The sequence below is a fragment of the Apteryx rowi genome, unplaced genomic scaffold, assembly GCF_003343035.1.
Source record: "Apteryx rowi isolate R43461 unplaced genomic scaffold, aptRow1 scaffold_98, whole genome shotgun sequence".
Lineage (NCBI taxonomy): Eukaryota > Metazoa > Chordata > Aves > Apterygiformes > Apterygidae > Apteryx > Apteryx rowi.
This window is the reverse complement of record NW_020451293.1, coordinates 1374815-1387564: the sequence shown is the minus strand read 5'-3', so window position 1 is coordinate 1387564 and position 12750 is coordinate 1374815. Positions and strand designations below refer to the sequence as shown.

Here is a 12750-nt window from a genome sequence, read left to right as displayed (position 1 = left end):
CCCGCCCGCCGCAGCCAATGGGGCCGCCGTAACGTGAGCCCGGCCCGCACCGGCACCGGCACCGGCACCAGCACCGCCGCCCCGGCCCCGGCCCCGCTCGGCGTCGTTGCTCCGGGCGGGAGCCGGGGCCCCGTGGGGCAAGGCAGGACCCCGGTGGAGCTGGGCAGGAGCCGGTGCCCGACGGGGAGCRGCAGGAGCCGGTGCCCCAGCGCGGCCGAGCACAACCCTGGAGCCCCGTCAGAGCAGGACCCGATGCCCGGTTAGGGCTGTGCAGGACCCGGTGCCCTCGTGGGGCTGGATAGGACCCTAGTGCCCCAGCAAGGCAGAACCTGGCGCCTGGCAGGGAGCGGCAGGACCCGGTGCCCCAGATAGGCAGGACAGGAGCCCGGGATGCGGCTGGGCCGGGCAGGATGCGGTGCCCTGGCAGCACAGGTCCCAGCGCCCCGTTGGGCAGGCCAGGACCCCATGCCTGGTGCCCGCCTCAACAGGACCCCTGCCGTATCCCAATGACAGGCCCTCCTTCCCCCTGCTCCTGCCCTCTGGGTGACCCACCACCCTGTCCCCCCACTGCTGGGCATCCCCACTCTCCTGGGGACATGGGTGCCTTGCCCCGCTCTGTCCTAGCCCTGCGGTACCCGGGCTGCAGGGTGGCCTCGCACCCAGGGGTGGGCCCTGGGCTCCAGGGTGCGGCGGACTGGGCACAGTGAGGCTGGGAAGTCTCAGCTGGAAGAACTGCAACCCCATTACAAAAAAAAAGTGGAAGGATGAACATCTGTGGGCCAGGCCATGAGCCCAAGCCATCAGCTGGCACAGCAAGCCAGCACAGGCTGCAGGAGCCCCCCCCCCCCCCGAGAAAATATTTGAATACTCAAAGAGGAGAAAGGTGACCCACAGCCAAATGGGTTGCACTCTGCCAGTGTCTATTAATTGGTAGCTAAGAACATTTAATATTAATTCTGTGAGACATCACTCTGGTTTGCAAATGAATGAGAACAAGGCCAAAAATTAGCTCCCAGCTAATTTTTCCAGCTCCCAGGTGTGTAACATGGCAAAGCAGCAAGTCAGTAGCTGATGTGGCAGCAAAACTTTGCAGAGCATCATTTCCTTCATCCCTGCACTCTCCCCTCTCCCCCCCCCCCCAAAGCTGGTTCAGGTTGTCACGCTTGAGCTGGGGAGACACTGTGCCTGCTACCGCCGTGGTCCCTCCACATAGCCAGGACGGTGTATCTAGTCCTGGCTTGCAGCAGGCTGGCATGCACCTGGCAAGGCCCTGGTCAACCTGTTGCCGAAAATCGAGGCTTTCCCCAGTGGTAGGAGCAGCTGTGCCAGGCCAGGCTGGTCCCTGCAGTCAGGGAGCGAGCCAGCACATCTGGCACGTCTGGCGTGGTGGAGTGGCCGTGCCCTCTGGTGGCCATGGGCCCGGCCGTGCTGGAGAGTCTGAGATGCTCTGCAGCCAGCGAGGGGCAATTGCGACTTGGTTAAAACCCCAGACAGGGTTTAGGCTGTACATGGTGTGTCCCTGTCACCCCCCCATCCCCCCCCCAAGGATCAAGGGCACAGCTAGGACGGAGGTTCGTGCCTGTGGAGGCTGTGACTGCTGGGACAATGCCCCATCCCACTGCCCTGGGGCTGGACCAGGAGCTGCAAGTGGCCGGCATTGTGCCAGGGCCTGGGTGGTGCCCAGCACCCATGGCAACAAGCTCTGGCGCGTCCCAAACAGAGCTGTCTACAGCCATGGGCACGCACAGCCGCCTCACTTTCCTCCTCCTTCTCCTTGCTTTCCAGGCCCCAGGTATGCACCTCCTGGTCACGGGGCTCCAGTGCCTGGGCTGAGGGCACCCCTTGCCAGATCCTTGGGGGGGGGGGTGTGAGAACAGGGGGATGGGGGAGCAGGATCCCCCTGGCTGGCCCTGTTTACCAGGATGGGTATGGGGTGGGTGGCAGCTGCCTGGCAGGAATCAGGTGGGACGGGGGAGCATCACCAGGGCATTGCTTGGGGCATCTCTCACTGGGGCATCTCTGGGCATCGCCAGGGCATCTCCAGAGCATCACCAGGGCATTGTTGGGGCATCTCTGGCAGTCTGGGGTGACACCATCTCTTCCTTTTTCTAGGGTCTTTTGTCAGAGCTGCAGGTAAGAGCAGGATGCCCTGGGCACCGCTGTGCCTGCTGCACAGGTGCCAGGGTGCAGGGACAGGGGATCCCTAAAACTGGCTGGGTGACCCTCCAGTCCGGTGCGCATTGGTGGCGAGGCCCCGACCTGAGCCTGGTCCCCGGGTGTCTGCCCCTGCCAGCCCTGCTCAGCCTGCCGCGCATTGTCACTGTGAGCGAGGACGCGGCGCCAGGAACCCTTGTGGCCAAGGTGACCCTGGCCTGCAGCAACGTGAGCAGCAACCCCAGGGTCACGCTGGCCCACGTCGAGCCCAGCAGCCCCTTCGACCGCAACGTCACCCTGCGCAGTGTCGAGCCTGGTGATCCCTTCAATCCCATCGCCATCAGCACCAACCGCACACCCGCCTCCACATTTCAGGCTGAGGTACAGCCAGGCGGCAATGCCCAGAGCCACAGGCCAGGCCAGCTGAGGGCAGGGAGTTTGGCTGGGACACCCATGGGTAGTGTGTGCCCTGCTGAGCACCATGCCACTGTGGCAGATCACGCTGCGAGCTGGTGCAGCACTCGATGCCCACCGGGTGAACCAGTATGTGCTGATGCTGCGGGTTGCCTGCCAGGAGGAGGATGAGGCTGAAGGGCAGCTCTTCATCAGGGTGATGGAGGCGCAGGTGCTCCACTGTGCTGCCAGGTTTGCCAGCACAGGTAACGGTCGGTGCCAGTGGCGGTGAGATGGGGCACCTGGTGCAGGAGGAAAGAGGTGCAGTCGAGTGGTTGGGCAGCTTTCAGCCACCCCAGCTCACGCCAGGCTCCTCTCGGTATCCATGCTGTGCTGCAGAAGGAGACGTGGTACAGGTTCCAGCAGATGTGGCACCCCAGACGCCATTATACACCGTGGTGTCCTCTCAGCTGGCCAGAGAGCTGACAGTGAGTCCTGGGTGCAGGGGGGTCCTGCAGCCCCCTCAGTGAGGGGCAATTGCTTGGGGGACCCCAACCTCCTGCCCTCTGTCAGCTTTTGGGGGATGGCTGGGAAGAAGAGGGATGTGGGATGCTGCCAAGGACATGGGGGACAGGAGGTTTCTGCTCTCTTTTGTGCCTGTCTCCCTGCAGTTCTACCTCAAAAACAATGACACTCCACTTGTCCTTACTGAACGGGGCACAGTGCTGGCACCTGCCAGCGGCTTCAACCCCAGACACAGCACCCAGGTGAGTGCCAAGGTCTCCCAGTCCTGGTATCACCCTGGTATTGCCCTTCTCCCGGCCTGGTTGGGGTTAGCCCCTTGCTGGCCCTGCTCACGGCTCTCAGCAGCCAGTCCCTCACCAGATGGGCACCCAGCTTGTTGCAAACTCCATCCCCGACTCTGTCACCATCCCCATCCTGTCCCCACCTCCATCTCCATCCCTATTCCTTTCTCCATCCTCATCTTCATCACTGTCTCCATCTTCAGTCCCATCCTTGTCTCCATCTGTCCCCCATCTCCATTTCTGTTCCCACCTCCATCTCTGTCCCTGTCCCCATCCCCATCCCTATTCCCATTTCCATCTCTGTCCTTGTCTCCATCTCCATCCACATCCCTTTTCCCATCTCCATCCATATTCCTGTACATATTCCCATCCTCATCTCCATCTCCATTTTCATCCCCATCCCTGTCCCTGTCTTTGTCCCTATCTCTATCCCCATCCCCATCTCTATCCCTGTCCCTATCCCCATCTCTGTCCCGATCCCTGTCTCCATTCCATTCCCCATCCCTTGTCCCCATCCCCATCCTCATCCCTGTCCCCATTCCCATCCCACAGACCTGAGGCCACTGTTGGCAGGCGGGTGGCCCCTAATCCTGCCTGTCCCCCTGGCCTGTCGCCCCGGTGTTGCCCGCAGGTGTTCAGGCTGGAGATTGTGGTGATGGACCGACATGGGCACAACTGCAGTGGGGCCGTGACAGTGGAAGTGCTGCCATCACGGCATCCCCAAGTCAACTTCACGTGAGTGGGGCCAGGGCTGGGGCCGGGCCGGGGCTGGTGGTACTCACACCATGCCATGCCACACATCTGTGCCCACAGTGAGCCATGGCGGGCTGTGACAGTGTTGGAGGGCACGGGCCCCTTGGAGGTGGTCACACAGGTCCACGCCAGTGGTGACAACGTCCGCTATGTCATCCTTGCTCCGGCAACACCGTCACTCTTCACCATTGACGCGAGTGAGCAGGGCCTGCGGGGGGTTCCCGGGGACATCCCCACCATCTTAGCAGCCTGTTCCCATTTGGGCCACCTCAGCCCAGCGTGAGGCTCCCTCCATGCCCTGCAGTGACTGGTGAGATCCGCAGTGCCCACCGGCTAGACCTGGAGCGCTTCCCGCAGGCAGCCCACACCCAGCTGCTCATCCAGGCCTACGACAAGCTGAACCCCACAGACCACGCCACCGTGACACTCAACATCACCATGAAGAGGATGAACCAGCAGGCACCACGCTGCACCCCATCCCTCTATGTGTACGGGCTGTGGGGCTTGGTGCCACATGGGGAGTCATGGGATCCTGGCACTGTGTGGGGAGATGGCCATGGGGCTCTTGCTGGAGGTCACACGGCAGTGGTGGGGACAGTTGCTTCCTGCATTCCTGCAGATGCCTTGTGGTGAGAGACCATGGCATCCTGGAGCGTGGTGGAAGAAGAGCTGAGCCCTGCTGTCTGCCTTTCTGCAGGTCCCAGGTGCCCGAGACAGTGCCCCCCGGCAGGACCCTGGTGGTGCTGAGGTGCACAGACCCCGCCAGCCCCAGCAGCTCTCTGCACTATGCTGTTGAGGGTGCCCCAGCCTCACGCTCCCTCTTCCGCATGGAGGGGCCACAGCTGCAGGTCAGCAGGGCTGGGGCAGAGCAGGCATCATTCAGGCATCATTCAGGTGGCTGGTGAGCCTGGGGAGGTGGACATTGGATGGGAAGTAAGCGGGATGGTGGTGTCCATCTGACTGCTATGTGCCAGTCATGCCAGGCCTGGGGCCAGAGGCTCCCCGAGGTGCTCTGTCCCCCCAATCCCACCGGTTCCTCCCCCCTGCTTCCCTGGCATGGCAGCAGCTCTATGGGACACCCTGTATCTGCAAGCACCATGGCTCTGTGGGCACCCTGGCTGTACGAGCACCTTGGCTCTGTGAGACACCCCAGCTCTGTGGGCATCCTGGCTCAGTGGGGCACCTCAGCTCTGCAAGAACCCCAGCTCTGCAGAACACCCCGACCCTGCAGGCCACCCTGGCTCTGTGGGACAGCCTCAGCTCTGCAGGCCACCTTGGCTCTGTGGGGCACCCCTGGGAGGGGCACCCTCGGTTCTGTGGGTACCCTGTCTCTGTGGGACACCCTGGATTTGCTGGCCACCCTGTCCCTGCTGGCACCTCTAGCTCTGTGGGATACTCTGGCTCTGTGGGCACCTCAGCTCTGCAAACACCACAGCTCTGCAGGCACCCTGGCTCTGCGGGACACCCCAGTTCTGCAGCCACCAAGCTCTGCCTGACCTCCTTTGTCTGGACTTAGCAGGTCAATGCCACCCTGGACTATGACTCCAAGGCTGCAGCTGCTGTGGGTTTCCAGTTCGCAGCCACCATCGTGGTGACGGCAGGAAGTCAGCCCCCACGGAGCAGTGAGTGATGAGTGCCCACTGCCCTGTACACCCCTGCACCCAAATCCCCCCATGGAGCATGGGAACTTGCATACAGAATGATGGGAGCAGGGCTGACAACAGATTGAGGTGGAGAAAGCCCCTTCTGGACCCCAAAAGCCCTGGACTGCAGGATGAAGTTTCTCTCCTGTTGCCCCAGAGATGCCCATCTTGAGGGCACAGGCAGTGCCACTGTCCCTGGTGTCCCCAGGCCTGTCCCCACCAGGGCATGCCTGACCCAATGCCAGCACAGGATGTGGGATGGCACTGGCACAGCTGAGCCGCTGTGTGTGCCACACAGCCCACGTGCCTGTGCTTGTGACGGTGACACCCGTGAATGAATACACACCGGTATGCCCCAATGACACAGCCTTCACAGTGCTGGAGACTGCAGCTTTCGGCACTGCTGTGGGGCGCATCGCCGGCACTGACCGTGACTACCCACCAGACAGCATCAAGTACAGCCTCGAGGGGGGCCTGGGCTCTGCCCAGCCCTTCTCCATTGATGCACACACTGGTGAGTGCTTGGGCCCCCTTCCTGTCGCCAGACTGGGCTCAACCACTCCCATGGGGGCCCAGCAGCTTGGCACTGCCCTGGCAGGCAAGATCTATGTGGTGGGGCCCCTGGACTATGAGCGACAGAAGAGCTACAGGCTGACGGTGAGGCTGACAGACAACCACAACGACCTGGACCCAGAGAACCAGCAGAGCTGCCTGTGTGATGTGGCCGTGCGCCTGCAGGTGTGGGCTCTGCACTGTGGGCATGCTGTTGCAGTCACAACACCATGCGCCCTCAGCTCCCCCACTAGTGAGCTCCTGGGAGGCGGTGATTGTTCCTTGGACCGGCTCGGTGCCGAATTTCTGGGTGGTGCTTCTCAGCAGTGCAGCCAGGATGCACTGGTGAGGTGCTGGGGAGCTGAGTAGGGCAAAGCTGGGCCACCTCTGCTCCTGGCAGGCCGTGCTCAACGAGGCACCGGTGTGCACACCTGAGGTGCTGGAACTGCGGATCACATCCAAGCCAGCCACCCGCCAGCCTGTCACCCGCCTAGCATGCCAGGGCAGCCGTGATGGTGCCACACTGTCCTATGCCATCATCAGAGGTGAGGAGCAGCTGAGCTGCTGCATAGCCCAGCCTCTTGCTGTGGCCTGGGCCCTCAGCAGACCCTCTTGTCCAGGCAATGAGGACAGGCATTTTCGTCTGGAGGGGAACACCCTTTTCCATGTCCCCAATGGCCTTGCCGAGCCCCGCACCTTCGTGCTGCTGGTGGAGGTGTGGAGCGGCCCTAGTGTTCCACGCCGCAGCACCACAGTGATGCTGGTGGTGCATGTCGTCCCCCGGACCACCACAGTGCTGCCCAGGACCACTGTCCAGCGCACAGTAAGCAGGGCCCTCCTCCGTGAAACTGAGCTGGGGGTCTTAGCTCAACCCATGTGGTCGGCATTCCCATGGCCAGGCAGTCCGTCCTTCCTACCCTGGCCCCAAGGATGGCCACCCCCAGCACCAGCATGCTCCCCTCAGCCCTGCATTTGCAGACAATGTGGAAGGAGCCACTGATCATCACACGGACAGAGACAACCTGGAGCCCGCCAGCCTGGTTTGTGGCAGCATTGACTGTCTCTGGTGCCCTGCTCCTGGCCGCCCTGGGCTGCACAGCCCAGACCCTGCTGCAGAGGTGAGCCCTGGCCTGCCAGTGCCATGGCCCTGCTGGCTCATGGCATGGCACAGCCCATGGTGCTGCCAAAGAGCTCCTGGCGAGCGAGGCCAGGGGCTGCAGCCCTTGCCCTGCTCGTTCACCTGGGGCAAGGGGCTCATGGCTGCTCTCTGCTCCTCATTACAGTGCCCGAGACCGCGGCAAGCTGCTCCTGGATGATAGGTAGGTGCCCACATAGGTCTGGGATGACATCTGACTTGGGGACGAAGGTCAGCAGTGGATGTTAGTTGCCTCAGCTTCAGCAAGGTTCTTGTCGTGGGCTTCCACAGCACCCTTGCAGCCAGATGGGGAGATACAGTGCTTCTCAGTGGGGATCATTTAATGTGTTTTGCATTTGTTCTGGTTTGGGTCTGGGATGCTGGATGGAGCAGTCTGCCCAAGGGTGAAGGTCTGGCACTGATGGGGTCCCTGCCTAACGGGTGCAGGGATGGCAATTTTTGCTGGGGGACTGCCACGTAGCTGGCTGGGTTGGGGGCAGAAGCTGCTCCAGACAGCATGGGATGGCACAACAGTGGCATTGCTACGTCTCAGGGCTCAGTGCCAGCCCTGGCTGGAGAAAGAGCCCTGTCACAGCCATCAGGTTGGGAGCTGCCAGCAGCACTGGTGTCTCTCACTGGGGCTAGGACAACCACAGCCTCACTGGAGAGAGGCTGGATTCCCTAGGGAAGGCGTTCTAGGAGGAGGTGTGCCATCAGGGAGGATGAAGAGGACTGGGATGCTGCGGATAGGAGAACTCAAGTCCCATGAAGGAGGGATGGCTTGAGGCTCTGCTCAACTGAGCAATTGATGGAGACCTCCAGGACAGGGGATCCTACAAACCTGTGGTTGCAAGAGGAAGGCTCCATCCCTGCCTGTGGGTCACAGGTACAGCCTGGGGATGGGACGATATCCAGCAGGGAAGGCACTGGAGCCCGCCTCAAGCAGCATAACTGAGCTGTGGTGGGACACGACAGATTGAGACCACAGTGGGAGCATGCTGCTGGCCACCTGCTCATGGGAGGACATGAATGAAGCCTCTGGAGCACAGACACTGTTCTCGAGGGGCACTTTAACCTCCCTGACACTGGCTGGAAGGGCAGCACAGCAAGAAGCAAGCAGCCTGGGAGATTTCTGGAGGGAGCTGGGGATAATTTGGTAATACAGGTACAGATAGAGGCACTGGAGGGGCCAATCAGGGATGGTGCACAGCTGGATCTGCTGTTTGCTGACAAAGAGGTGCTGCTTAGGGGTGTGGTGCTTAGCAGCAGCCAGGGCTGTAGCAACCATGAAATAGCAGGCTTCAAGACTTTGGAGAAGAGACTTGGGCTTAGCCAGGGGCCTGGGGAGTAGTAGCCCATGGGAGGCAGCACTGATGGGTAAAGGGGCTCCGGGAAGCTGGCAAGTCTCAAAGGACAGCATCCTCCAGGCGCAAGAACAGTCCATCCCGGTACTCAGGAAACAAGCAGGTATATCAGAAGACCAGCTTGGCTACACAAGGAATTTGTACAGGAGAGGGAAGCAGGGTCAGGCTTTGAAGGAGGGATATAGAACCACTGCCCAGGCTTGTAGGTGTAGTGATAGTGACAGAGACAAGGCTGAGGTTTTAAATGCATTTTTTTTTGCCTTGGTTCACTGGCAAGGTCTTCCAGGCCTCTGCACTTAGAGGCAGGGTTCAAGGAAGAGAGCATGACCAGCAGTGGATGAGGACTGAGTTACTGGAGAGAACTTGGCCCATGTGAGTCCATGGGACCTGACTGGTTGCACCTGAGGGTGCTGAGGGCCGGCCCATATTGTAGCAAGGCTGCTCTCGGTCGTCTTTGAAAGGTCATGGTGTTCAGGGGAACAAGGTCCCCCACACAGTCTCCTGCTGGGCCCTCAGAGCCAAACTGGGGAGATACAGGCTGGACAAGTGGACAGTCAGGTAGGTGAAAAATCGGCTGGCCCACTGGGCTTGATGGGGTGCGATCAGCAGCGCAAAGCCCAGCTGACGACCCGTTCCTAGCAGCATCCCCCAGGGATAGATGCTGGGACAGTTCAGCACCTCATTAACACCCTGATGAAGGGCTCCAATGCTCTCAGACAGCCTGTGGGTGACGGCGTGCAAGGCTGGAGGCTCCTGGCTCATCCTGTCCTCCTGTCTGCAGCTCCTGGGACTTGGCAGAGCAGAGGGCTGGAGCCCCGCAAAGGGGGAAAGAGGAGCGGGGCCACCCTGATGCTGGCAGCCTGGTATGTATCAGCGCCCATGATACTGTACAGTGGCAGTGAGGGTGTGCACCCTGCTGGAGGGGTGCGGGATGGCACTGCTGGCCCTCAGCACCCTCTCCATGCACTTGCACAGGTGCAGTTTGATGGCCGTGCCCAGGATCCACGTGAGTGCACTCCCCTCGCCTGACCCCCGGCCCCTCCAGCAGCAGAAGGGGCCACCCCATCACCACCCCACGACCCCCTGGACAGCCATGGGTTTTTTTCCTCAGGGCTGTGGCTTGGCGTGGGGTTTGGGGCATGGGAGAGATGGGCGCTCAGTGGTGACGGCCAGGCAGAGCCCGCACCGTGATGGCTGAGTGCTGCATCCCCTCTCTAGGCACGGGCAGGGACTATCTCTTCAACAGTGTCACGGGGGTACGTCGCTGGGTCTGAGCAGCCAGGGGCCCAAAACCAGCAAAGGGCTCAGCTGCAGAGTACCTACAACTCCCCACGTGGCCTGCCAAACACAGCACCAAGGGCCTGGTGAAGAAACCCTGGGCATCTTTCTTCCCTGGAAAGAGGATGGGTTCTTCATTGCCGGAGAAGCTCATCCAGCAAGCTGCACCAACCAGCACAGAACCAATAAATAGGGGCACAACTTGCATTCTGCTGTCATGATTGGCCTGTTAGTCCAGTGGTGGCAGTCACTAGCATGTTCTCCCATCCGGGGCCCTGGGTGGAATGACCCAGGGGCCAGGCTCGTGGTTACGGCTGGCACCAGGCCCTCAGCAGGGGTCAGCACCATGGAAAATGCGCCACATGCATTGGTAAAATCTGCTCTGCTTGCAGCAGGGTGCAGGCAACATTTCAGTAGCCTTTGGATGTGATTCAGTGGGGTGAGAGCAGGAAGTCCTCCACAGAGAGGTGGTTTGAAGCAAGAAAAGCTCCATCATGTGTAATTTTCAGAAACTTTTGCCCAAACTCACGATGATCCCGTTTCCTGCATCAGGGCTGAGGGATACCAGCTTTGCAGTGCTGTCCGCACAGGACGGTGCCCACCATTTGGCCATTTTTTGAGTGTGAGTGCAGAGCGAGCGGGACCGCTGTCTGGGCCCCTGAAGTAGGGAAAAGTGTGGCTGTGTTTGGGGCTGAGAGTCCAGGAGGAATCGAGTGCAATTAATGCCCTGAAAGCAGGTCTGCAGCTCCCCATCAGTGCCATGCCAGGCCCCACCGTGTCCCATGCCCCTTATGCCCCTCCTGAGAGCTTCCTTGCTGTGAGCCTCTGGGTTCAGCTGCTTCAGGAACAAATGGGTGGGGAGGGCAGCTCTCAGTCGGAGGACATGGGTTTCTTAATTGTGACGAAGAGTGGAATTAGTGTGKGCACAGGTAAACGTGACATTCTGCGGAAGAGTTAACAGGGCCTCGCAAACACACTGGAGCTCTTTGAAGGAGTCAATAAACACAGGGATAAGGGAAACAGCCAGACCTACAGGCTATTTGAATTTCAAAGAAGCACTCAACAGGATGTCTCCCCATCACCTCTTCGAGAAATTAAGTGCTGGTGGGATAAGAGGAAATAAAATTAACTTGGGGGATAACTGTCTGAAAGGGAGGAAGCAGACAGCAGGAGCGAAGTCAGATTTCACAGCAGAGAGGGGTCATGAGTGGAGCCCGCAGGACTCCGTGGGGAAGCCAGGCTGCCCAGGACCAGTCTGGGAAAGGCAGCRACAGCCTTGCTGGGGACACAGTGTTTCACAGTTGTGAAGACAGGAACTGCACGTGCAGGACCGTAGGAGGCTCCTACAAGGCTGAGCGGCCCGGTGAGGAAACAAGAAAGTCAGCRTAGATACATATAAAGTGATGAAGGCCAACGAAGCTTAGCTTTATACAGAAAGGGATGACATCCGAACCATTACCAGTCAGGAATGAAACCTTTTATTGTACTGGATTGATCTATGGAAACATTTCGCTCACGGCTCAGCAGTGGTCAAGGAAGCAAACGGTTTCAACAGCAGTACACGTCAGGAAGCACATCTGGGTAAAAATAACACGCGTTATTTGACTCAGAGCTGGCGATCACGAGGGTAGGATGGAGGCCCGGGGACGACGGCAACCCCGAGGACGAAGGCTGCGCCCGCAGCTGTCTCGCTGTGACCCCCTGCCAGGGCAGGGGCCAGACAAGCCAGCCGGGCGCCGTGAGGAGGACCGCGGCGGCGGCGCAGAGGGCCGCCGGGGCGCTGGACAGGGCCGCCGGGGCGCTGGACAGGGCCGCCGGGGCGCTGGGCGGCGCCGCCGGGCCCCCGCGCAGCTCCGGGCCCCGCGGCCGGGGCAGCGAGGAGCGGCAGGGAGCGGGTTAGCACCGTCCCCGAAGGCCTCCCCTCACGGCCCGGGCCGCAGGGGGGGGAAGCTGATGCGACCCCTCCCCAGCAACGGCCGCCCGCGCACTCCCGGCGCGCGCGCGCACACACATCACCGCCACCCCGCGCCCGTTTGACGGCATCCTACGCCCCTATTGGCCGAGTGCAGCTCCCCAGATAGCCAATGAGAAGCCGCTGTCCGAGGGGAGGCGGAGTAGTTGAGGGCGTCACGTGTGCATAACGTGCAGTGCAAACCGGAGGCCGTTCCTACACGGATGGGGCGGGGGTAGCCCTGGGCTTGAGTGACAGAGAACTTGACCTATCAGTATTTCATCTTGCACCCGGCGGCAGGAGCTCAGTTTTTGATTGCTGCAACACGCCAAGGGGCGGGCTTTGGACGGCGCGGTTGCTATGACGGCAAGCAAGGGGGCCCCGCCTCCCCGGCCGCCGCCATCTTGTTGTTGATTCGAGCGGCAGGGAGCGGTGGAGCTGGGGGGCTCGGTTTCACCAGCCCCCCGGCTGGGCAGGCAGAGCTCGGCTCTGGTGAGCGGCAGCAGGAGAGGGCTGGGACTAGGGGCAGGCTGAGGGACRGAGGGAGCTGCACTAGGCGCGCTGCCATGAGGGGAGCGAGGCGAGGGCCAGGCGCGSTCCCGTGAAGGGAGCGAGGCGAGGGCCGGGCGCGCTCCTGTGAGGGGAGAGAGGGAGGTGAGAGGCAGGCGCGTTCCTGTGAGGAGGGGGAGAGTGGGGAAGAGCCAGGCGTGGTATCGTGAGG

The 12750-nt window shown here is 61.2% G+C and overlaps 2 protein-coding genes across 5 annotated transcripts in view; both read left to right on the top strand.

Moving 5' to 3' along the window:
- The first annotated feature begins 1605 nt into the window (after positions 1–1605).
- CDHR4 (cadherin related family member 4) lies at positions 1606–10262 on the top strand. The gene is made up of 21 exons (XM_026055030.1): positions 1606–1792; positions 2113–2133; positions 2294–2535; positions 2651–2813; positions 2947–3035; positions 3219–3314; positions 3985–4088; positions 4167–4303; positions 4411–4594; positions 4804–4954; positions 5626–5728; positions 6048–6263; positions 6348–6487; positions 6702–6846; positions 6922–7124; positions 7280–7419; positions 7585–7620; positions 8122–8220; positions 9543–9663; positions 9776–9806; positions 10019–10262. Exons 1-21 carry the CDS (start codon positions 1606–1608, stop codon positions 10072–10074), a joined length of 2664 nt encoding a protein of 887 aa, XP_025910815.1. The 3' UTR covers positions 10075–10262.
- A 2150-nt stretch (positions 10263–12412) lies between these two features.
- The window catches only part of IP6K1 (inositol hexakisphosphate kinase 1), a 41774-nt gene continuing 41436 nt past the window's right edge, over positions 12413–12750 (top strand). For all 4 annotated transcript variants that reach the window (XM_026055073.1, XM_026055071.1, XM_026055075.1 and 1 more), the window contains exon 1: positions 12413–12521. The gene's annotated coding sequence lies outside the window, so the exon portion shown is untranslated. The remainder of the gene's footprint in view (positions 12522–12750) is intronic.